The 27,504-nt window shown below is 35.2% G+C and overlaps 1 protein-coding gene across 1 annotated transcript in view; it reads left to right on the top strand.

Moving 5' to 3' along the window:
• The window catches only part of LOC145243467 (uncharacterized), a 164,995-nt gene extending 142,329 nt beyond the window's left edge, over window positions 1-22,666 (top strand). Inside the window, exon 3 of the mRNA XM_080106402.1 lies at window positions 22,043-22,666. Within this exon, the coding sequence (XP_079962528.1) occupies window positions 22,043-22,256 (214 nt within the window). The 3' untranslated portion in view covers window positions 22,257-22,666. The remainder of the gene's footprint in view (window positions 1-22,042) is intronic.
• Window positions 22,667-27,504: the final 4,838 nt, after the last annotated feature.

Here is a 27,504-nt window from a genome sequence, read left to right as displayed (position 1 = left end):
TGTCGAAGGAGTTTGGTAGAGTTCTCAAAGGTCAAATCGTTAAACTTTGACCCCTCAATCGCCAAATTTCTGGCCGAAAACCGATCACATCGATTTTCCCAAGTCTCAGTACCCTGCATATCAGATTTCGAGCCTGTAGACGTAAAACTGACAGTTATTGCGTAGGGAAATGTACACACACACACGCACAGACACGTTCACGTTTATATATATATATGACAAAATCTTCATTTTTGCACCCAAATTCTTCATATAAAACATGAGCCTAATACTGCAACCTGTTTTTTGCCCACTCAGTGCCTGCATCATCAGTCAGCATCACTATATTAAGATACGATAACTTAGCACGTTTTTGCGTTTGCAGATGTTTGTGCGTGCAGCTACATGACTTATCATTTAATTTGCTATTCGATTAGACGTTTCATTTTTTTTCAAAATTGGTTTATTCATCATTGCCTCCATTCAGTCTCGAAAGACAATGGATACCCCATGTAAAAGTAACTGCATGTGTAATTGTGAAGTAAAGGTTGCGCAATCACCAACGACACTTCTCCTGAATCAGCACTGCTCGAGTCCAGTGGCAAGGAGAAGTTCAGCACGACTGGAAACAATGCCGAGATAAGTGGAGCACATAGAACACCTAAAATTCTGAAATGGTTACTCATTTTAATACTAACCAGGCTCCATATTGCTTAATTTCAGCGATCTAATGTTGAATCGGTGTGCCTAATTATGTCGTATTAATAATTTATTAGTTAGTTTTTCATTAAATTTTGCATAGGATTCTATGACCATGGACAAAAAAAAACTAACTCAGCCATATTTTTGATGAAAACTGCAATTTGCTCCTTCGTGGTAAAAAGCTTGTCTCTGAAATTTCTTTCCTGCTGTCCACTTACCTGACTGTGCCAATGTGCTGAAATTTAAATGTAATGTAAACAAACGTCTTGTTTCACAACTCCCTACTTATGATACTCCCAATAAATCCTCTTATGTTTAAAATAATTATGTTTCTGAATTTTTTAGCTCAGGATCGATAATTCGTATTATTTGGATTATTCTGACTACTGATTGCAAAGATCCATGGCATAATGGATAAAGTATTTGGTAAAATTCAGTTACAATTGACCCATCTTCTGGAGGTTGAAAATTCAATCTTCAGTGCAGGTGAAACTCGAAATACAACTTTTTTCTTTTTTTTTTATGGAAATCTCTCAAGACGGGGCCTGAAGCCACTTGATGTAAGGAGCTAACAAGAATGAAAGCCATTTATTGCAAAGACAGAAGACGCCTATTGACCTAAATCTTGAAAAAAAAAAAAAAAAAAAAAAAAAACGCTATAAGTAAAAGGAAAACAGTGAAAAGAAGAGTTCCATAATGTTGCAGTTCTGGGAAAGAAGTTACGGGAATAGGAAGCTGTATTACGATGCAGTATTAAAACAGTGAATTGATGGAGATCACTAGACCCACGAGTCAAACGAGCTGGAACAAAGGAAGCAGACAATTCTGAGGAACCCATGCAGTAATAGTATTTGTAGAAAATACTTAGACTAGCAACATCAGGATGCAGTGAAGAAGTGTGGGGGCCAATCAAATAACAGATACGTTTCAGCAATTTATCAAGAACCTTTTTTTTTTTTTTTTAACATGGAGTTCACCACTTATCAAGGCCACATGGCCACTCAGGGATAAGGGTTATTGTGTGTACAGTAATCAAAGGGATAGTGTAGCAATAGTATTGGAGAATTGGTAAGGTGTCATTACTTAGGGGGGGGGGCGGTTCATCAGGAATTTGTTTGTGTTGGACTTGAAGACATCCAGGTTGAAGTCGGGAGGGAAACAGGCAAGCAAAACAGAGTTCCACAGGTGTGCAGTTCTAAGAAAGAAGCTTTGTTCATGGTACCTACGTTTTGATTTAGGCACGGATAGGGAGTGGGGAAAATTATTGACGGTGGTTTCAGCTAGTCGGGTGTTTTTTGAGAAAGATTGGCGAGGAGGGACCAGAAAATGGAGCTCAGACGAGCACCTGCCATGGAAATAACGATAGAACAATGACAGGCTCGCTACGTCTCTTCTGTGGGAAAGAGGTTGCAGGGTAGAGAAAAGGGCATCCCCCACCAAGCCACGGAGTCTATTTTGTACTCCGTCAAGACAGGATAGGCTGTTTTTTGCAGCCCCTCACCCAGATGTGGCAGCAGTACTCCATCTTTGGACGTACTTGGCTCTTATATAGATAGAGAATTGCACCATTAGTGAGATATCTTCTGGAGCGGTAGAAGGATCCCACCATTTTCCCAGCGACCTTGGCCACAGACTTGATGTATTTGTTCCATTTAAGATCAGGTGTAAAGGTCAAACCCAGGAGCTTATCAAATCCTGGGGCCTCCCTTAGACGAGAGCCATCCATTTCAATTGATGCCAGATGGGGATCAGAGCGTTTATGATGTAGAGATAGGAGCTTCGTCTTAGATGCATTAAAGGTAACCAGCCACCTCTTTCCCTACTGTACCACGCGCTCAAGATCAGAGGAGAGAGAATCAGAGAGAACATCATCATTTATGGCCTTTGATGTGTTGCTATAGATGGTCGTGTCATCAGCATAGATGTCAACGAAAGATTTTAGTATGTGTTTTGGGAGATCATTGATGTAGATCAGGAAGAGAGTTGGGCCCAGTATGGACCCCTGAGGGACTCCAGCATTAATACTGTGGGCCTCTGATTTCTGCCCATCAACAACTACTCTTATGAGCCTATCTGAGAGAAATGACTTAATGATAGAGAAAACATTTCCAGTTATACCGTAGCTGGAAATCTTGTGTAGTAGGCCTTTATGCCAAACCTTATCGAAGACCTTTGATATGTCGAGAGCAATTACCCTAGAAATGAAGCCTTTGTTGAGAGATTCGCTAATCCTATGAGATATAACCATTAGCACATCTGCTGTAGATCTAGCAGAACAGAAACCATATCTCGTGTCGCTAAGAAGGTTATTTCTGCTGAGGTGGTTGACTACTTCTCTATTTAGTGTGGATTCCAGCAACTTACTCATGACACACAGGAGACTTATTGGTCTGTATTGAGAGGGGGATGACTTATCACCTGAATTCTTAAATACAGGGCATACTGATGAGGTTTTCCAGGGTGTTGGAAAGCACTTCTTAAGGCAACGCTTAAACAGTTTGGAAAGTATGGGGGCAAGTTCTGGTTGTAATTTTTTTAACACTATAATTGGAATACCGTCGGGACCAGTTGCTTTACTAGAATCAAGGTTCTTGATTAGCTTTGCGACCTCACGCACAAATATTTGTATGTTGCATAGCGTGTTGTCTGTTATAGGAGGGAATATGGGGAGTTGATGGCCTTCGTCACACAGGGTAGAATTTGCCGCAAAGTGTTTGGCAAATAGTTGTCGGATGCTGTCAAGATGACCTCTGGTTCATTGATAATGGTTAGGATAGAGCGCACGTTTCTGTTCAAGATCCTACTTGCTATTTGCCAGAACTGGTGGGAACCAAGCCGCTGCTCAGCTACTTTGGACTTAACGGATTGCGCATATAGTTCTCTTGCATTTTTTATTCTTTTACAGTGGTTGCTGGCGGTTCTGAAACCAGCTTTAGTTTCAGTGCATCTATTACGTTGGTAGCTATAGAAAAAGTGATTTCTGTGTGCGATGGCAGCAGCACATTTGGGGGAAAACCATGGTTGGCTGTTAGGTTTTTGTTGGAATTTTTTAGATGGTATGAATTGGCCTATGCCTACAAGTAACTATTCGGTCAGATCTGATACTATAGAGGACCCATCCTTTTTAAACATGGAATGGAGAGGGAGATCAGATATGAATGTACGGAAGCTATCCCAGTCCGCCATAGAGTATCGGTATACAGTACGGTGGAGAGGTAAGTCTGTAGATTTATCATATTTCATTTTTATCTTACACAGGGACACAGATTCACCAGCCATACGTGGTCTGATAGTAGATTTGTGGAGATAGAGAATAGCCTCGTGTGTGAGAAGGTGTTTAGAGCGATAGAGAGAACCAATTTTATGAGAAGCAGAAAGAGCAGTGGATCTAATACATGAACTCTGAGAAAGATTTGATAAGAAAGAAAGACCAAGAAGTCGATTTCTCATCGAGAGCAGAGCCATTTATAAGAATCTCGGGGAGAAAAAGGGAAAAGTCTGCAATTGAAAGACAATAGCTGAGTCTTAATAGAATTTAACGAAAGAAATCATTTCTTACCACAATCAAGAGTTACTCACAAGCTTTGATTAGAAAAAAGGCCTAACAATGCTGGGAACTTTACCACCAATACCATAACCACAAAGTTTATGTAGAAGACCAGAATACCACACTCCGTCGAATGCGTTTAAAATGTCGCCTGAATTATCCATAAACCGACACATCCATTCAGTTACAACATCTAATAGATCAGCTGTTGAACGAAAACCACAAAAGCCATACTGAACATCCTTAATGAGGTCCAGACTGTTGAGCAACCTCTCAGAAACTTTATTAATAACAAGTGACTAACAGAACGATATTTAGTTGGATTAGATCGATCATCAGCATTTTTAAAGATATGGACAACAGAGGACACTTTCCAATAAGAATGGAAACTGGACTGAGACAGAGATTGAATAATTTCGAGAGGATAGAAGAAAGTTCAGGTGTGCACAACATTTGAAGACAACAGCAGGCATCAAATCGGGACTGGAAGCCTTAGATTAGTCGAGATCAGCAAGAATTCTAGTAATTCTAGTAATTCTAGAATCTTTGGAATGATAATTACAGAAGCAAGAGTTTAATCAGTTTGTAAAGGAAAATCTTGAACAGCAGAACCAGAATCATGGATAGAAGAATTGTCAGCAAAAAGACGAGTAAGAAGATCAAACTTATCCTTAGAAGATGAAATGACCTGGACACAATTAAAGAGGAGGAATAGAAGACTTGCTACTATTAATAACACTATTATAGATTCTCCAAAATTTGCGAGAGCCAACCTTTGGACATGAGACTTTAAGAATAGTTAAACTCCGCCTCAAAAATTGCTGTCTTGCTGGCATTGCTAGCTCTTTTGTAAGATTGTTTAGAAGCCTCAGAACCATCTTGATGATACTGAATAAAGTAATGATTACGATGGGCAATGGCAGAAGCACAAACAGATAGAAACCAACGAGGAGAATGAGGTTTGGTTTGAAACTGACGATAAGAAATAAGTGTAATTTCCCACGAGAAGCCAGTCGGTAATCTCCTTAGAAGCAGCATTCGGAGACATACCCTAAATAGTACCTCATGGAAAGCCACATAAGAAGCTGTGAAGCGCATCCAAATCAGCCCTCTTGTAGTTAAATGTCTTCCTATGGAGAGGGCAAGACTTAACAGAAAAATCAACAACAACGATCATAAGAACCCAACAGAAGAGGAAATAGAACAAGATTCAGAGACAGAAGTGAGAAAAAGATTAAGTGAGCATAGTTGGTGAAGGTCATTATTAAAGAAGCGTGTAGGGAAGGTGGCAATTTGGGATAAGTCATGAGACAGAGAAATGTTAGGATTTATTTTACAAGTAATTGGAGTGGGAATGCCAGTCAGAATGGTAGGTATTAAAGATTTTATTTTGTTAAAAAAATATTGGCCTGACAATGACAATTATTTGTATTTTTTAATTATTCAGACTACTATAAATATCTTGACTAATATTTTTACAACGTTTCGGCCGATGTAACCTTCGATTTTTTATTTTTTTAGGCATAAATCTTTGTCAAACTTGGCATTTCGAACGGAACTTTTCATTTAAACCACAGAAGTCCGATGTTCTGCTTCTGTCAGCCATGACCGTGTAGAAGTCAAAAGTAATTCGCAATTAAGCATAGTAAGCCATTCCTTCTCTATTGGTCTCTTGAAGTGCTTATCATTTTAGTTAGCCTGCTAACTAACTGCTAGTCACCGGAGACAAAGATAGAGCACGGTGGATGAAGTTGTAATACATTATCAATATTATTAGAAATGGCATCAACAAAAGAGGAGTCGTCGTCAGAAGGAGAACAATATATAAAAAGATATAAATAGGAAGTGGAGTGCAACAGAGACCCTCAAACAGATAAAAGGACATCTATGAGATTCAAGACAGGAAACATGTACAATGTGAAGAAAAATAGCAAGACTATCTAAATGTGTATGAGAGTCTGAACAGGCAAGATCCAAATAACCCTTTATATGTAGATCATGTCTTTTGACAGAAGAATCTAAATTTGTCCCTACCAAGAGCAAAAATGTGAGGATATTTGTGCAAAAGAATGGACTGAGCATCAGAAAAGTTTGACAGGAGACCTGTTATTTTACTATAAGAAATAGCAAGGTGCTTGTTGTGTGGATCTCTAGAAAGCATGATAAAATAAATAAAAAGGAAAAATGTAGAATTATCTTAAGATAAATTCCACTACCAACAATCAATCCGCTGGATTCCAAGCAGGCTAACTAAAACGATAAGCACTTCAAGAGACCAATAGAAAAGGAATGGCTTACTATGCTTAATTGCGAATTACTTTCGACTTCTACACGGTCATGGTTGACAGAACCAGAACATCGGACTTCTGTGGTTTAAATGAAGAGTTCCGTTTGAAATGCCAAGTTTGCCAGAAAGATTTACGCCTAAAAATAGTCGGAGGTTATATCGGCCAAAACGTTGTGAAAATATTAGCCAAGATATTTATAGTAGTCTGAATAATTAAAAAAATACAAATAATTGTCATTGTCAGGCAAATATATTTGATAAAATATCTTTTCTTTAATTTGCAGCAATTTGCTTCTTTATAAAACAAATATTCTCACTATAAAAATAGTAAGGTAGATTTTATTCAGATCAATAAACCGAATGTCATTTTTTTTTCTTTTTTTTCTTTTGTAATTAAATACTAAAATGTTTACAATTGCAATGTTATAGCTGATGTAAGAACATAATTTGCTTTTGGAACAATTTCTTTGAAAATGAGTAACATTAGAATTGCTTACTTTATCAATATCAGATTAATTATTCTGCACTTTCGACTAATAATCTGCGGGGTTAAATTCAACATACTGCTGTCAAAGCTTACTACTCCAAAATTTAGAGCACTGTTGACAAAGCTGACTTCTTCAAAATTTGATGGACTGCTATCAAAGCTTACTACTCCTAAATTAGATGCACTGCAGACAAAGCTGATTACTCCAAAATTTTAAGCACTGCTGTCCAAGCTCACTACTTCAAAATTTGACACACTGCTGTTTAAGCTATTTACACCTAAATTTGACGCACTGCTGACAAAGCTCACTATTTTAAAGTTAGATGCACTGCTGTCTAAGCTGACTACTACAAAATTTGATACACTACTGTAAAAGTTAACTTCTCCAAAATTTGGCACATTGCTGTCAAAGCTCGCTACTCAAAAATCCGAATGAGCCCAGTCCCCGAAAAATGTTTTTTATTCACACCGTCATCTTATTTGCATATGCCTATCAAGAATTTCCGTTAGTTTGTAAGCTCATTGAGGATATAATTAACTGAGTAGCCATTTTGTTTTTTATCATTCAGCACCTGAACCCTACAAGACCTGAGCTTTTTTTAAGCAAGTAATTATTGCACTCATTACAATTTTCTCCACATCGCCAATCTGTTTAGAGCTAATTTGATAATGTGTGTGAAAGGTGATAACGTATGTACGAACATAAAATGCCTTCATAAAATTATATTGATTTCCTTCATTTTCTAGCTCTCAAAATTCATCAAAAGTTAGAATTAATTGTCATATATATATGGACCAAATAGTAGTGATACTTTTTCTAAGTTATCACTGGAATTATAACTAAATTTGATTGCATTTTTGTTGCATATATATTTTTGGTAGAAAATGTAAGTTTCTAAACTTTTTTATCATTTGGTTAAATGGAGGTGTGAACCAAGTTAATTTTCTACATTTTTTTTTTTTTTTTTGTTCGTCTGTGTTTTAGATTTTGGAGCTTATATTAATCCTTTTATAATCACTATCATTTAAAGTTGGGAGGGGAGGGGTCAAGTGGTTAACGACACAGACTGACGACCTGGGTGTTCAAAGTTCAAATCCAGTTCGTTCCACAAAATCACTTTCACTTAGAATGTTGGCAACCTTGTTGTGGTCCCTCCTATATGTACCTGATGTCTTTCTAGAAAGAATTCTGACTACCAAATATATCAGGGAAACCAATGCCAACAATAGAATATCCAGAGTCGTACGATATGATGATTATGATTTAAAGGTTGGGAGTGGTTATTGACATGAACTGACAACCTAGGTGTGCCAAGTTCGAATCCAGTTCGTTCCACAGAATCACTTTCACTTAGGATGTTAGCAGCCTTCATGTGATCTCTCCTAAAAGTATCTGATGTCTTTCTAGAAATAATTCTAACGAGAAAGATATCGGAGAAACGAATGCCAACAAATGAATCCAAAGCTCTATTATAGAAAATGTTCTATTTGTTGAAAAATAATTCATTTGCAAAGTATTTACTAATTTTACTTCCTATAGTTTTTGGTGAATAATTTGATAATGGTTGAATATAAATAGGATTAACATTCTCTTTACTTTTTGTAAAGCCCCCCCCCCACTCCTTTCTGCCGGTTAAATGGTACATCAAGCAAATTTACTTGTTTGGTAATGACTTCTACTGTAAGACCTATTTTCACATCTGTTTATATATTATATTGTTATATATAAACGATTAGTCTCGTTCTTACTTGTGTGTATGTATTTCTTTTATTTAACGGTTCATTTAACTCTTTTTTTTTTTTTTTTTTTTTTTTTTTTTTTTTAACGGGTCGTGGCCGTCTAGTCTCTGAATGTGTGTTCCTGCGTCAGAAACATAGATAATAAAACTAAACATTGACGACCTACCTGTCTTCTGCTGGCGCCTCTGGGAGATTCGTTGATCCTCCTTGGGGCAGCTGGAATCTGTGGCAACAAAGATGCTTTCAAGACAGACACCCAAGACAAATGAGTGTTTTTTTATATTTTTTCTTTATTCACTCCCAGGAATTTCGTCACGTCAGAACTAGAGTGAACAACGATCTCTGGCTTGTGGTTTCTCTGTCTTCATTTTGGAAACCGTCTCTCCCTTATGGGGAGACCTGTTTAACCCATCTTATCTCTTTAGTGTTTCAAAAAAAATCTCACTAAAATTAACTCGGCTTCTTCACACCGGAATCCTTGACACGTTATTTCCAGGCCCCATTCAGCTACTTTCCAGTGTAACTTGATCGGTCATCCAGTTTGATGCATTCCACAATATTACTCTTTGACCCTTTCTGCACCTGCATGCTCACTCAACTTATTGTTTCCCACGATTCGATCTTTTGTTTACTCTTCTAGATAGATAGATAGATAATTAAATAAATGATTTCTACCCGGTGTTGCCATAACAATACTCCCATAAGTTCTTTGTTTTGTTTTTGTTTTGTCAATTCAATTTATTTAGCAAAAAAAAAATGAAACGGTCGTGCTTCAATGTCTTGCGGGGGGGGGGGGGAAGGTGGTAAAAATTTACAGAGAAGAGAACACAGTAGTCCAACATCTATCAAAATTTATCTTGAATTGTTACGTTGTTGGCACATTTATTACCTCACTAGCGGGGGGGGGGGCATTGTCCGATCGTAAATTACACTTAAATCTATAATATAAAGCTGAATGTCTGTGTGTGTCTGGTCACGAATAGGCTCCTATATGGTTGAGTATTTTAAAAAACTGATTACATATAATGATAGAAGATGTATCAAGACACAGGAATGGGTATGTTTGGTCTGGCAGAACGGTGGTTCATTAAAATTGTGGGGTCTGCATTCGCGCCTGGTCCACAAAGTATGGAAATAAAAAATTAAAAAAAAAAAATGTTTACAAGTGTTTTTGATATAGATGTATATAAGAATACTTTGATAAGCATGTTTTAACTTAAATAGGGATGGTATAATAAAATTGTGGGGTCTGCGTTCGCGCCTGGCCTCCATAGAATGGAAATAGGCACAAACTTTAATAAAGACTTTTCATATCTATCTGCGTAAGTATATTATATTATGTTTAAGTTTGAAGAAATATGGTATAATAAAATTATGAGATGTTCGTTCGCGCCTGACCTCCATAGAATGGAAATATGTCACAAAGTTTAACTAGGTTTTTTAATATAGATCCACAGAATATTGTGATACCTGTTTCCGTGTGAACAGGTATGGTATAATAAATTATGGGGTTTATCTATTTTATTTTTACTTTCATCATATTTTGCTTTGGTTTTGATACCCCCAAATTCAACCCAAATTTACAACCCTTCCTTTTCATAACCTATTATACTTTCATAAATCAGAGTCCATTTTCCGTAGGCTATTTTTGAACACAGTCAACGACGGGTACTTTTGCTAGTATGATATATTTTATTTTGTTCAGATTTCGTATATATTAATAATGTGATTTAAAAAGTAAAAAAATGTTTTTAGGTGCCATCAGCTATAATTGAAACCGAAACTGTAGAATTCAAAGCTGTGACGCTACCACTCTACCAACGTGACACACACATAAGATGATTAGAAATAAACTGCAGGGGATGGTCAGCTATAAGATCTAAAATGCCTCTAAAATTGTCAAAAATTTAATTCTTTCACAACTATTTGAGATTATACTTATTTGTTTTTGATTTCAAATCCATTAAAATTGTCATTAATGGTTGTTTACATTATTCAAGTACAAGTAATCACAGGGAGAGATAACTATTGTTGCAACGTTACACTTTTGTAACATGGAGACTCCTGAGTCTTCCTCCCTGCACCCAATTCTTTCTCTGGTTACGTGTCAAACACATGCTTAAAACACGACTCAAACACCTGTCTTTCTCTGAAAACATCTCGAACATCTCTGCTTCTCAGAACACATCTCAAACACCTCTCTACTTGTCCAAACATCTCTCTTTCTCCGAATACGTCCTGAATACCTCTCTTTCTCCATGCTTCGAACATCTCTGCTTCATCTAACACATCGCGAACACCTCTCTCCGAACACGTCTTGAACACGTCTCTGCTTATCTGAACAACTTTCAAACACCTATCTACTTCTTTAAACACCTCTGTCTTTCTCCGAACACGTCTCGCACACCTCTGTCTTTCTCTGAACACATCTCGGACACCTCTGTCTTTCTCTGAACACATCTCGGACACCTCTCTGTCCTTTCTATTGTCTCTGCTTTTAACTTTTCTTCTCCAACTGTCACGTCACTTCGTGCAGTCAGCTTGGTTACAATGTATCTAATTTTTTTTTTACTGTTGAGTAATTGAAATTCATTTTATTTCAAAAGCAAAATATTTACTTTCCTACAAATCTGTCTTCAAACCCTAAGAGTTGGAAATCCAAAAAGAAAGCTGATAGTTTTTATATATTTTTTATTTAACTTTTTTTTTTAATCCTTTGAGATTAGGCTTCATAATTTGTATATTCATTCTTTTGCGGACACTTATCAGGGCCCATGGTGCAGTGGGTAAAGGCGTTGAGTCTATACACTTACAGGTGAGCATTGTCAGAAGATAGCGGTTTCAATCCTACCCAAAGCAGGCCAGAGGCTTAGTTGGCCCAAAACGTGGTGAGACAACAGGCAGTAATTACTGGGGGGGGGTACAGTTACAAAACTCAGCACGTCTCTCCCATCATAGTTAATCACCTGAAGAAGGCCAGAGGATGAGTTGACCGAAACGTGGCAAAACAGCAACTATGGAGATGAGGATAGCAGTCTGCAAAAAAAAAATGAATACACAAACTGGAAGTTCCTCTTTCTTATCTTGACAAAGTACAAAACCAACTTTGAAATCTAGTGGAGGATGTCCTCTTGTCTCTTCAGCCTCTTTCCTACTGAATAAATTTTGTTAGTCTTTCTCTACTCCCCTTCACACACTCATGTAAAACATTCACAAAAAAACTCGTCTAGGTACAACCACTGCTAAATCATTTTTCTTTCTTCCTTTGGGTACCTGAAATTAAATAGAACTTCCATGAGCAAAGTTTCTTTCCAAGAATTATCCCTCTGTGGAACACAATACCATTGGATTGCTGCCCAGCTAGCTACAACATCGTCGTTTTCAAGTCTAATGTTACCAAATTCTTGTTAAGCCATACTCTTAAGTAATCAAAATTTTCCCAGTTTCAACCATTGTTAGCACTCCTCACAGTGTTATCTTATCGTCAACCTGACGAACTCAAATGCTTATCCTCGAACAGCCTCTGAACCTTTATAAGCATTGACTCGTTAATGAATGGAAAAAAACCTACTCTTTTCTGATCCATTTTCTATTATTATTTTTCAGCAGTAGACAATAAGTTTTTGTGGCATAAAGTATTAGAGATGAGAAGATTCCAGTATTTTTTCTGATTCCGATACAATTAGTAATTCCGATTCTTTATAAATCTCTAAATATTTTGCTATAACAATCTTTATTATTTTATTATTACTACCAGCAGTGGAAGATTTTTCTTAAATCAAATACAAAAAAATGATTAAAGGAATCGTTTTTGGCATCAGAAAATAGGTACAATTTTTTCCGATTTTTCCCAATTCCGATAATCATCCTAACACTATAAAATATACAATCGTATTTACAAATAATTCCCAACTTTTGTCCAAAAGCTGCAATTTTTATTTATACTTCACACTCGATACCATGAAATCTAATTTTCTGGGTTTCTACAATTATTGGACACCAATTCTTTAATGTCAGTATTGAAATATACTTTTTTGAATGGTAATATTTTGATAAATCCTTTTGGTTTTTATTGCATGAAAATTAGAAATTACTGTAAAAAGTTCCTCACCGGCAAATCTACATTTTTTCCCGTGTGTGTGTGTGTGTGTGTGTGTGTGTGCGCGCGCGCGCGCAAAGTCAGTACTCCTACTCAATTATCAATTTGCACTTGCAAGCGGCACAGAGGAGAGGTGAAATGAGGTCAAGCTGTGTATCGTTTAACCGGATGAATTTACTATATGAAAACAATTACCAAAATTCGTTGGTAAATGTGAAAATTCATTGAGTGCACATACAGACAGCAACTCTAAAAATTATATATTGACGAGATGCCTTCCACAAGTTCCCAGGCGTTTTTCGTACAGGTATTTAAAATTGTCATAGACTCTTGAAAATTCAGTATGTTGTTGCTATGCAGCATCTTATGAGGTGACTAATTTTTTATGATTTCAGGCTCAAATGAACAGCTACAGCAGGAATTGGAATACACCCTACTAAAGCCTAATTGTCACAGCTGGTGAATTTCAAAAGTGCAATCTGGACATTTTAAACTTAGAAAAAATGCCACAGAAACATATGGAATGCTTCAGACTGCTTTGGGACCATCTTGTATGAATCGAGCATCAGTTTTGAGTGGCATAAGAGATTCAAGGAAGGCATAGAGAATGAGAGGTGGGGGAGGAGTAAGGAAATCATAACACCAGAGTTAATTGGCCAAATAAAGAATTTCATGGATAAGGAACATTGCGTATCTATAGAGACCATAAGTGCACAGTTTGGTGTCAGTGTGGGAACTGTGCACACAATTATTCGTGAGGAACTGAAGATGCGGAAGATTTGCGTGAAGTTTGTCTCAAGGGTGCTCCGTCCTAGTCACGGACTAATTAACCAAGATGAGCATCAAGACAGTTCCCCACCCTCCCTATAGTCCAGACCTTGCTCCATGTGACTTTTGCTTATTCCTTAAGCTCAAGGAAAATCAAGTTGTCGTTATGAGACAATTGAGATGAAAGAGGCTGTGATGAGGGTCATTGACATGTTCACACAAGAGGTCTTCCATGGAGCATCCCAGAAATTGTAGCAACAAACAGATTGTAGCTGGAGGAGATTACTTCGAAGGGAACTAGAGTTTAATGTGCGTACTATTAATAAGTGCCCGTACGAAAAAAAAAAGGTCTGGAAACTTATTGAAGGCACCTTGTATTTCTCTCATTCTGTCTATTTGTCTGTCCGTTCCACTTTTTCTCTTCAACTACTAGGCCGATATGACTGAAATATTGTATGGACCTTTGCTATGATAAGGTGCAACAAACTAATTGTTATGGTATCTGTTTGATGCATAGTTAGAAATTAATAAAGATTAATTGTATTTAATGCAAAATGAGTACAAATTAAACTATCACCAATTTGGCATAAAGCGTTCATTCTAAATCAACAGGCCATAACTTTTACACATTTTTACAGGTGAAAAAGTTTAATAATATATTTATATTAGCAGATCATTCAGTAAGTCCTGAGCCGAATCAATAAAATAACTTTTATAATAAAGTTAGGCAGTGTGAGACAGTGATTCCAACATCCAGTATTTCATGGCGAGGGGCATGATCTGGAGAGTAGGTCGGCTGCAGAACCCATTCATAGTGCAATTCAGTTAATTTTGACATCGGTATGATCGCCCTGTGAAACGGTGAACTGTTTTTGTGCAAAGTCATACGACTTTTATATAGTGATTCTCTTTTTTAAAAGCAGCAATCTATGCCTTCATTCAGTCTCAAGAGACAATGGACAACCCTGTAAAGGCATCTGTGCGTGTAATTGTGAGGCAACGGTTGTGCGATCCCCAACCACACCTCTCGTGAATCGACACTGATTGGGTTCAATGGCAAATTAGAGGCCCAACACTGACTGAAAACAATGCCGAGATAAGCGGAGAGCACATACAGCACCTAGAATTCTCACATAGTGACCAGGCTCAACGTTGCTTAACTTTGGTGATCTGATAGGAACCAGTGTATTCACATGATTATGCCGTATATGAAAGCAGCGATAATGCTATAAAATATTCGCTGTTGATGTTTTTCTTTCTCAAAGTAATTGATGAACAAAACAGAGGCCAAAACCTTACCTGCTGATGTTTGGTTTGCATCATTAGTCATTTTGGACAACTCTCACATGCTGCTGTCTAGTCAGCTGACTGCTGATTTGACTCCAGAGTGAAGTGGTGGATCTGTTTTATACATTGAGTCACATGTCATGTATTGACAAAAACAAAATTACTCTTTTTTATTTCATCGAGACAGCTGCAAATACCTTGAATCGTTGTTTTTGATTGACTGTTAGCAAATGGTGTACCACAGCTTTCTCTTTGACAAATGTCCATGCAAGATGATGAATCGACTACCTTTTGATATCTTCAACTCCTCTGCCATCTTGAATTTAAAATTGGCAAAAGCAACTTGCTTGACTTTTCCTTTTTAAGACAACTGCCAAATATGGGCAACTTTATCGTGTCCGTATGACTGTTTAAAGTCAGCATACCATCTCTTAAACGTTGTTTCCGAGCAGTCCAAATAGCACTTATTAAGTTATTGCTTTGCTTGAACAGTATTTTCTCCATCAGAAAGCAATGCTTTGTAAATTATATAAAATTCAGATTTCATTGTTTTGCAAAAAATTGCAAAGTAGCCTCACTTGCTTTAATAACTGCAATTTGTAAATTAATACTCTGATCAAGCTCAAATTCTAACACATACCTTTTGAAGGTTAGAACTTTATGAAAATCATAGGGATTTTTTTGATTCTTAGTGGCGCCATCTATATGTAAGGACTGTTTTTTTATTCTTATATGTAAGGACTGTTTTTTATTCTATATGTAAGGACTGTTGAGTGATGTGCTAACAGTACAATTTTTTTTATCAGCCTGATGCTTATCCCTAATTTAGTAAGCAGAATAGATGGCATGACAGGACGCAAGTCTGTCTCCAATTATGCTTCTTAATCATCAGACATTTATTTCAAGGGACACATTAACTTAAATTATGCAGAGAAATGGAAAAATCTTTTTTCTTAATACTGGATGGCCCACTCAAAAGTAGCCCAGAAAATGTAGCAGAAAGGAGGAACATTCTTTTATTTAAATTACCTGTAGGATTGGTTTAAGTTACCTGTAGTGGTAGAAAAGATTCTGGAGGTGCTCCCCATTGACGTCTATGTATTCTTAGGCACGTTTAATAACGTTTGCAGATACTGTCTGTAGATCTTCTCTGGGGATTCTCTTGATAACGTTGATAATGTTCTCCTTTAGTTGGTCTAGATTGCGGCGATTACTTGCATACAAACTTTTTGTTTTAATGTCCCCCAAAAGTTCGGGGAACGTGGTGGCCATAGCCCTTTGCTTATTGTTCTCTCTTCCATAAACATGTCATGGACTCGTGTCAGTGATCTGTGAGACATGTGACATGTAGTGCCATCTTGTTGGAAAAACAATTGCATTTTGTCATGTGGTGTCAGTTGGTCAATAAGAGAAAGATTAGAGAGGTCGGACTACTTTTAAGCTCCAGGCAAGGCATGAGGTCACTTGATATAAGGAGATTAAAAAAAAATATTACTTCAAATTCAAACACTAGTCAATGGTAAGTGCTAGATGGGTAGATTCTAATGCAGGAAATGGCAATACTTTCCCATTTTATCAGAAACCTCCAAAATGTGATTGGAATGTGAGGACTAAAGGACAAAATAAGGGAAGAAAGAGTTATGAGCTTCTAAACACAAGGTCCATTATGGAGTAATCCCCCCTCCACTTGTCACGGCATGAAGATGTTATATTCCAAAAAATCACAAAAATTGATCAAGTAATTTTTTTTTTTTTTTTTTTTTTTTTTTTTTTAAATCAAAGTTTTATGAGCTTTCGTGGTTAAAAACTTCTCATTTTTTTTAAATACAAACAAAATTTCTGTAGTCAAATTAAATTATCGCCCTTGAATTTTAGCAAAATTTAAAACATGGTGCCCAGCATTTCTCTCATTCAATTACGGGTAGATACATCATAAAGAGTTTTTTGTGCTTCCGTTAGCGGGAGTGGGGAATGGGGCGCCCGGTTTTGCCCAGTCATAAAATATGCTTAAATATGATATTTTAATTTGTCCATATTTCGTATATATTATTATAGTTATTTTTATCTACAATTTATTTTAAAAAGTTAAGTGATCGACCAAGGCTTCCATTTCATTAGCTACTACATCGAGGCATAAAAGAAGGTGCCACTCCTTTCCCAAGATTACTCCACTTATTTTTTTATTCTCAACTTATAATGATGGCAAGTGTTTTGCAAGGATGTTTTTTTTTTTTTTTTTAAAGTATTTGATATAGCTCTACTGGGAATTGAAACCCGGTCTCTTAGTTCATAAGCAAACACTCTTACCATCATGCCAAAAGTTTCAAATTGTAGCTAAGCATATTATGTTTCCGATAACATGGTGCAAATAACAAGACCAAAGTGGGAATCTTAGGTAGGATGACCCCCCGGTGTGCTTGAGGTATTGTGATGCATGAGAACTTTATCTAGGATCAAGGATAGACTAGCAAATGTACAGTGACGATTATGACCATTTTCTTTATTACTGCTTTGTTATATATTTTTATTTACTCTTAAAAATTTACAACTCAAAGTGAAGTATCTGTTCTTCAGATGATACACTTCAATTTATGTGGAGGAGAAATCCTTCACGACTGAGACAATTTTTATTTTTGTTTCTTTCTCCACGGTAAAAAAAAAAAAAGAATCTACCCTGGTGTCCAACTCTGCCCTATGGTGATGCAAAGTAAATAGGAACTTTTATATGTGTCAGCTCTTCGAAAAGAAAATCGATCAAAATCCAAACCGCTCATCTAAGTGAATAGCACGAGTGTGTTATTTGTTTTCCTTCCACTTCCGGAAAACAGTGGGTGTTCTACCATTTAGAGAGGGTTGGGGGGGGATTACTAACATTTGGATGATAATTTCTGGACTTTTTACCTCTATTCCATACCACTGAAATAGAATTAAAAATTAATTAAAATTCATTCATTAAAAACATTCTTTAAGTTTTGATAATGTTTTGTTTACTGATTTATATTATTGTTGATAAAAAAAACATACCCACACACAGACATATGATTTGGGAATATTACGTAGGACGACCCCCCCCCCGGTGTGCTTGAGATATTGTGATGAATGAGAACTTTAGCTAGGATCAAGGATAGACTAGCAAAGATACAGTGATGGGGATGGCCATACACATCCCTTCCCCAATTTTTAGTGGCCTTGTGCCTAATTTTTTTGTTTATTTCTGTTTGGTTTGTAAACTTTCAGAGTGAATAAAAAAAATATATAACTCAAAGTGTAGTATCTGTTCTGATACTCCACTTCCAGTTTATTTTATTCTGAGTTAGTGGATAAGAAATCCTTTACGAGGGAGACAATTTTTAATTTTGTTCCTTTTTTTACATCAGAAAATGATGCCAGTGCCTTACTCTGGCCTCGTGGGGAGGAAAAGTAGATAGGAACAATAACAAGTAAAAATTGGCTAGTCAGAATCAAAGTTTGACTTGTCAGCCGAAATACTATTTGGGTCTAAATCTGACAAGATAACTGTATATATGTATTAGATAAAAATGTTTTGTAAATATTACAAGAACTGCAAAACCTTGTTTCAATAAGCAGCAGAAGCAATCAAATGTGTAAGAATATTGTCTCTTGATTGGATGAGATCTTAATAGTAACATGTTTCTCTGCCAATCAGAAACAAAGGAAATATGTGCCTTCGCATATTTCAAAAGTTGACACCTCTATATATATATAAAGCTGAACGTCTGTGTGTGTCTGGTCACGAATAGGCTCCTATATGGTTGACTATTATAGAAAACTGATCACATATAATGATAGAAGATGTATGGAGACACAGGAATGGGTATGTTTGATCTGGCATAATGATGATTCATTAAAATTGTGGGGTCTGCATACGCGCCTGGTCCACAAAGTATGGAAATAAAAAAAAAAATTTAATTTAAAAAAAAAAAAAACGTTTACAAGTGTTTTTGATATAGATGTACATAATACTTTGATAAGTATGTTTTAACTTAAATAGGGATGGTATAATAAAATTGTGGGGTCTGCGTTCGCACCTGGCCTCCATAGAATGAAAATGGGCACAAACTATAAAAAAGACTTTTTATATCTATCTGCGTAAGTATACTTTGATAATTAATTTTTCAATTTGAAGAAATATGGTTTAATAAAATTATGGGGTGTTCGTTAACGCCTGACCTCCGTTAGGGGTCCAACCTGGGCCCAACTCTCTTCCTGATCTACATCAATGATCTCCCCAAACCCATACTTAAATCATTCATTTATGCTGACGACACTATAATCTATGGCAACACATCAAAGTCCGTAAATGACCAAGTTCTTTGATTCTCTTTCCTCTGATATTGAGCATGTGGTGCAATGGGGGAAGAGGTGGCTGGTTATTTTTTTTATTTTTTTTTTTTTTTTCCTAGAGGTGCTAGAAAACAAGTTCCCGCTGTGAATGTCTTACCAGAAGGAACTTTGTCAAAACTACATAGGAGAAAATACATACAGCCATTGTTCATATTCTTTTCTAGAGGAGCCTTGTCTCCAATATTTTTGAAAAGAGTTAAAACTATATTTTAACTAGCTGGTAGCCCGGTCGTACAATACGCTTAAACATATTTTAATTTATGCAGATTGCGTATGTATTATTATAGAATCAATCCTCTATTGATTATTATATAGTACGAGGAATGATTTGCCCGGTGGACTAATTTGCAATATATAAAAATAAAAAAATAATAATGTTGTCCATCAACTTCCGTCTGTGTTTGTTTACGATATCATGTCAGCTGATATTTGGGTTTAACGATGAATACCCTCGAAAAGTTACTTTTTATTAATGTTTAGTTTTAAAATATACAAAAGAAAAAAAAATGATTTGCAGTGATTTTAAGTGGTACCTCTTTTATCGTGAATTGAACTCATTAACAAGAAAAAATTAAAATGGTGAGGTATACCTGGGCCTGAACAGGGGATCATTCGATTTGTAGTCAGATGCTTTACCACTAAGCTATATCTCTAGATTATAATAAATTTGTTTTTTTAAGAGGAAATCACTGACTGAAATTTTATTAGCTCTTGCCGGTGTAAACTAAAATATTCCCTTGCGAAATTTTTTTTTTTATCTATCTAGAAGAGAAAAGCTATTTTTAAGATCTGATTTTTTTTTTTTTTTTTTTATACTTTGCATCGGTGAGTTTCGCTTTGTTTATACAAAAGACCAACAAACGCACGAAAGGACGAAATAGAGGGAATTTTATAAAAGCCGAACAAAATAAATCTAGAGACGACATCCCTTTGCTAATCGTAGATATTATGATCTAGAGAGTATATAAAAACTTCTAAAACATAGTACCCTCCCCTCCTAGAACCCCGCGAAAAAAGCCTTTGCTGGACATACAGAAACGTGTACATCACTTTTGCTTTTTATGCATATAGACGTCACTTCAACAAAACCATACAACAGGAAAAATCCCTTACACTAATCTAAAACCCAATATATATATATATATATATATAGATTACCGTTTTATCTGTTTATTTACACTTGTTTTGATTATCAAATCGTATCAACAATTTCATCAGACTTTACAGAAATAATTATGATGATGAGAAAAAAAAGATATTAGAAAAAGCACAAAAAAAAGAGGAAAAAGAACTCGAATCAGACAACATCAGAAGCAGTCAAGTTTAAAAAACATTGGAAGGTAATAAGGGGCGAGGTGGAGTTTAAAATATTAAACCAGACACAGATAGGAATAGAGGGAGGGAAGGGAAAGAGAGAAAGAGTGAAAAAGGACGTGAGATGGGTAAAACGTTGAAGGCTGAAGAAGTGGGGGGGGGGGGTTCGGGGGGAGGCTTTTTCTAATATCTTTTTTCTTCATCATAATAATTATTTCTGTAAAGTCTGATGAAATTAGCGGATCGTGGATACGATTCGGTAAAGAAAACATGTGTAAATAAGCAGATAAAACGATAATAAAAAAAAGATTTTTTGCTCTGCAATAGTATTGAGCACTTTCTTCAGGTTTTTACTAATTACTATTTTTTGCTATATATATATATATATATATATATATAGACAATGGTAAAAACATTGGAACTCCTGCAGAGAGAATAAACTATTCAAAGTAACACAAAACGTTGGAATAAGAAATATTGTACAAAAATTGTCAAGAAAAGAAGAGGTAGTAATGACTAGACTACAAATAGGCCACACTCATGTCACTCACTCAGATCTATTAAAAGGAGCAGGGCCATGGACATTACATTACATACTGACAGGCTGTGTGGACTTTAAACTTGCCCAAACAAAGCATTACTAGAACAAAATCGACCCGCCAAAAATTATTGAATTCCTGAAAGAGATTAAAATATACAACAAAATATAATAAAAAAACTCCACAAGAAAAACCAAAAACAACTAACCAACATCTAACACATGTCATTTAATGTTTCGGCATTAAATGACCCAAAAGTAGTTGATGTACCCTAAAAAAAAAAAATAAAAAAAAATCCCTTATTTTATCATTTAATCTTCTCATTCCATGAGCGATATTATTAAGCGATGTTACTGTTTTCTGGGTTGGAGTCTATCCATGTAACGCTTGTTGTTGGCTAGTTTTTGACCTTGAAATAATTTTTTTCAGCTCCTTACATCAAATGGCTTTATGCTTTGTCTGAAGCGATTTCCATAGAAATTTATAAAAAAATCAAAAAAATCTGGAGAGATACCAGTCAGAGCATTCTTCGTTGCTTTGACAGAATTTAATATCAACTTTGAAATCTAGGGGAAAACGATCTTTTATGTTTCTTATTGTTAGTCTCTCTCTCTCTCTACTCCATCGTAGTTTCTGAGCTCCAATCTCCGCTCCGTTCTTGTAAAACATCCACAGCAACTCAGCAAGAACTTATGTCCTAATGAAACAAAGAAATATTTTCCACTGCTAATACACATATCTTACCATGCCATTTTTTATAAAATAGTATTACCAAATTAAATTCAAGTTTTACAATATTTTTTATTATTAAACTGTTGAAGTGAAAGTACGGAACAATTACAAAACACCCTCCCCATGTTAAAAATAGCTTTCTAAATAATAACGTTATTATTTCAGCATGAGTATCAATTTTTATTTTCTTCCTCAGCATGCCCAACATCAGGCGAAATTCTCATGGATTTCACAAGGGCTTCTTGTTTGTGGGACACATTACCATGGAACTGCTTCCTCACAGATTACAACTGTCATCTTCAACGTTAACGCTAACAGACTCCTATCTAAAACCGTCCCCAGAAGTATTCAAAGTTGGTCCTGGCAATTATTTAGATGCCACTCAAGGACGAGTGGTGGCCATCGTGTGAAAAATAAGGATAGATAACTCTTTTGGAGCTTATATAAAAACCTAACCATTGTTACTTATTACTCAAGTTGTCTTGGCTGTTAATTTTTTGACACCTGGTTTTTTCTATTACAAGCAACTTGCAACAATGGTGTCTTCAAGGACTATGGAATTCTTCTTTGCCCTAACTGCATTAATCAATGAATGAAATCCATACTTGAAACCAATGTTTGAATGTTTTTTGATTAAAAAAAAAAAATTATTTTCCAAAGACCCAATACTCGATTTTATGTGATATGAAAGAAATTCACACCCATCATAGGCAACGTGTATAAAAATACCATCGTAGCCCAAGGGTTAATAATATGTGTTCTTGTTTCTGTTCCAACTTAAAAGACGGCAGAATGAACAACCCGAAATGTTTGGCATGAAGATGAGGATAACTGTGATTTTAAAAATAAAAAATCTCTTTCTTAAATCAGTTGAATATAAAAATATAAATGTTCAAGAAAAATTCCATATTATTTTTATTGTTGGAATTTTTTGAGATTTGTATATTTATTTATTTATTTGCGGACTGTTATCCTCATCTTCATAGTTATTGTTTCACGATGTTTCGGCCAACTATTCCTCCGGCCTTCATCAGGTGGTTAACCATGACTGGAAAGGAATGTTTCGTCTCTTAACTATATCCTCAGTAACATAATGAAACGACAACTATGGAAGGCAGTAATTATTAGAGCTATGACAACAGCATATTCTTTTCCTTGTTTTGATTCTCAGGTATATATCCATTGATATGTTATGTTTTTATGTGATGTGGTTCTCGGTTGATTGTGTCCAACTGTATTAGATATATACTCGAGAGTCAAAACAATGGTAAGAATATTCTGTTGTCAGCCCTAGTAATTACTAGGATTATAACAACAGAATATTCTTACCACAGTTTCTCAAGTATATATCCGACACAGTTACTAAACCAAGAAACTTAACTATATATAAAAGCATATAAGATATCACCGGATACACACTCGAGAGTCAAAGCAATGGAAAGAATATGCTGTTGTCCTAACCCTAATAATTACTGAGGATACAATTAAGACTCGGCATTCCTATCTCATCATGGTTAACCACTTGAAGAAGGCCGGAGACATAGTCGGCCGAAACGTGGTGAAACAACAACTATGATACGGATAACAGTCCACAAATAAATAAATAAATACAAATTCGATATCAGTATTTGCAAATGACATTTCATTCAATAAAATGCAACCGATAATAATAATAATAATAATAATAATAATAATAATAAATTATTAGTGACTTCTGTAAATGTACATGGACTGATATGCCAAAATGTTCCAAGTATGTTTAATTGTAGTTAACAAAACGAAAAAGAGGTTAAAAAAAAAAAAAAATAGATGATATCAAAGGCAAGCAACTCTTATTCTTCTACCTACCTGGATGTTCTATGTGTTTTAGCTTATTTTAACGTTTTCTTTAGTGCCAGTACTTAAAATAGAATGGAAAAAAAAAAAAAAAAAAAAAAAAAAAAAAAAAAAAATGGCCGATATTAGACGATCACGTAGTCTTGATGATTGCTAAAACTCGAAAATGACACAAAACTACTATTAATAAAAATATTCAGTTTGGTTGAATATTACATTTTCGCATGATTAATGACAGTTACTAGCTCTAATTTTGTTTGAAAGAAAAAAAAATTTCAAGGAGAAACCAACGAAAACGTGTGACTCATGTCGTCGGTGACCATCTCATCTGCCACTGACCATCCAGTAAAAACCAAAAACATTTCGTGCTTAAAATCTAATCATGTTTAAATTACTTAACAACTTTTAAAGAGCTAAGATATAATAAAAAAGCATTAAAAATACTTGAAACACAAACAAATAATCCAGGTAAGTCGAAAAGTAACTTTTAATAGCTACTAGCAAGCCGCCTGGCGTTGCCCGGTCCTAAGATACGCTTAAATACGATATTTTAATTCATGCAGATTACGTATTTATTATTATAGAGACAATTCTCTATCGACTATTTTAGTGAACCTAACATATAGTAGTGGGATCAAAACTAAACTAAAATATATATGACTTGGCTGCCATCAGCTAGAATCAAAACCAAAACCTACAACTCTCCACTCTCATTCCTCGGCCTCTGAGCCACAATATATATATATATAATTCACATCATCTCTTTTTGAAAAGATGGAATCGCCCAATCATTGAAGACATGCCTGAATGATCACCAAAGATTTATAATTATATATATATGGTTACCATTTATTTGTTGTGTTGTGTGTGTATATATATATTTTTTTTTTATTCCCCCCCCCCCACTTGGCAAAGGAGGGATTAGATCTAGTAATTCATTCCCGTTCATCCATTCATTTGTTCACACTTTCCTTAATAACCATGCCTTGGATTTTTTTTTTTTTTTTGCACAAACATTAGTCATAGTGGAAGTAAAATTTTCAATTGTGGTAGGGGTGCCTTTCGGGTTAAAATGGCTAAAATTAACACTTTTGTGCTTATTAAAAAAATTTTGATGCCTTGGATTTATATAAACTTTCTGAAAAGTTGTAACAAACTGAATTTTATATAATTTTGTTTGTCTATATACTTCGCGATAACTCTTGGTTGTGCCCCAGGGGCTCTTTTAGGGCTAATAAAAACACTCCATTTTGAGGACTATTTTACCATATTTGTCCCAAATGTTTCTGTGTATGTCTATTTAGCAGTTTTGCATGGTGCCGAACTCAAATTTAAATATGTTAAGGCCTTGGAGACTTTTGGGGCTAAATGAGGGGGGGGGGTAAACGATGGACTTCATCATTCCTTTTTTTTTTTTTTTTTTTTTTTTTGCATGGTGCAGAACTCAAATTTGCATATGTTATGGTCTAAAACTGCACAATTTGTTCATTTTCACCAGAATTTGACGTCCCCTGGGGGCTTTTGGGGCTGCATGGGAGGGGGGGCTGAACTTAGTATTTTTTTTTTATGCTTCATTCACTGGGGACCATGCATGCTTCACTTGTTTTTTTTGTTTTTTTTATTTTAGATATACATTCAGATTTATGCTGATTAAAATAAATACCAACTTTGTGGATGCTTGTTGTGTATTTTTCAAGTTTTAGCAGGATATACAGGCAGAGATTTACTCTTTGTATAATAAATAAGGATATCATAGAAGTAAAGAGACTTATTATTTTTAGTGATTCAAAAAGAACGTCCCAGTATATAAAATTTCAAATTAAATCAAAGTGCTAGCAGTGATTAGTGTTTGGGTGATTAACCAGATTTGGAATCAGTATCAGAAAAATTTTAACTTTATTTCTGATTCCAAAAATGATTCTTTTTAATTGTTTTTTTTTCTATTGCTAGTAATAATAATATATTGATTGTAAACTACCTATCAAACTAGTATTTATAGATTATAATAATGAATTTTAGTTAAGAGGGTATAAAAAAAAAAAATGTACTAATAAAAGTGACAGGAGTTGATAAATAAGAAAAAAATTTACAATTGGAAAAATATAAATGAAAACCGCATAAAAAATTATATTTAAAGGTAAATGAGGACTTTCCGTCAAACACTACGATTGCCTTTACATCCCTGAACGTAATTCTATTTATTTATTTATTTTTTTTTTTTTTAATTTATTTTTTTTTTTTTTTTTTACACAATTGGGCAATATTTCTTTTCTAAAAGCAAAGAGAGATAAGCAAAATACATTGAGCTCAAATGTAATAACGGTTTTAAAGAATATCACGTTTTCTATATTATTTAATTAATTGGAATTCATTATTGAGATGAGTATTAATTAATTTATTTATTGCGGACTATTATCTTCATCTTTCTTAGTTGTTGTTTCACAACGTTTCGGCCAACTATTCCTCCGGCCTTCGTCAGGTGGTAACCACAATGGGATAGGGACTCTGAATCTCCTAACTGCATCCCATAGTTATTGTCGCCTCACCAAATTTTGGCCAAGTAAGCCTCTGGCCGGCTTTGGGTAGGATTGAAACCGCTATCTTCAGATGAAGGCCAGAGGAATAGTTGGTCGAAACGTCATAAAACAACAACTAAAAAAGATGAGGATACTAGTCCGCAATAAATTGGTTTTTATATTGCAGTTGAACATTTCTATGTTATACTTATGATGTCAGAATTTATCTATACATCAGAAGATACATATATATATATATTAAATTATATACAAGGAATTTTGCCTGTGTGATCAAGCGAGTCCATAGACCCAAAAATGGCTGGATCGATTTTTATGAAATTTTGCACCAAAGATACTTTACATACCTGGCAGTTTTCTTAGATAAGTTATGAATCAGAATGTCTTTGATACATATCGATAATCCAAAATAATCTGATGGAAAAAAAGAACAGACGATTCTGACCAAAGTTAACACCTTACATAACCTAACATCACAAGTGAATTTGAGAAGTCTCACAAGCCGAAAGGCCCTACATATAAAATCAACAGTACATTCAATTTAGACTCGTGGAATGGGATTTTGCACAAACATTAGTCATGGTGAAATTAAATTTTTACCAGGACGGATTTTCCGGGATAACTCTGGTTGCACCCCAGAGGCCATTATATGGGTAAAATTGTCCCCAAAATGTTAATCTGTTCGTACTTTTCTCAATAAATACACCTTGAATTTTTTTTTCTTTTTTTTTTTTTTAATTTCGCGCAAACATTAATCATGGTGAGAGTAAATTTTTCACCTGTGGAGTAGGACATCGCATGCTCTGCTTGTTTACTTCTATATAAGAATACTTTTCTATAATAACTAGTAGGGATACTCCGCATTGCTCAGCATAAAAGTCTTATGAACTAAGTCGTTGTGGGGTAGCATGTGAAGCTTTGTCCCAGAGCACCGCAATGCATCTACAACTAGACCAATCCATCAATTTGATTAAAAAATATTCAGAGAGTAGGAAACATTCATTGATCATTCAATCCCGGGCAACGTCAGGTTTCCTTGCTAGTAAAATTATACAGTTAAGTCAGACCTTGCATAACAGATGATATCAGGTTGCAAATTGTGATAAAATGTCATTTGAATTATACTTACCATTCTTTGAACTGAAAACAAAAAAAAAACTGCTGAATTTTTTTTTTTTTTTTTTTTTTTGTAAAATCTTCATCTAAATGCTATTCTTTAAATTTATTACTTTTTTTTTTTTTAATGGAAATTTATGCCATTAAATCTCGTTCATCGGAGCCATTAATT

Source organism: Euprymna scolopes, chromosome 22, assembly GCF_053919585.1.
Source record: "Euprymna scolopes isolate OS-2025 chromosome 22, ASM5391958v1, whole genome shotgun sequence".
In the NCBI taxonomy this organism is placed as follows: domain Eukaryota; kingdom Metazoa; phylum Mollusca; class Cephalopoda; order Sepiida; family Sepiolidae; genus Euprymna; species Euprymna scolopes.
This window is presented reverse-complemented; position numbering and strand designations above follow the sequence as displayed.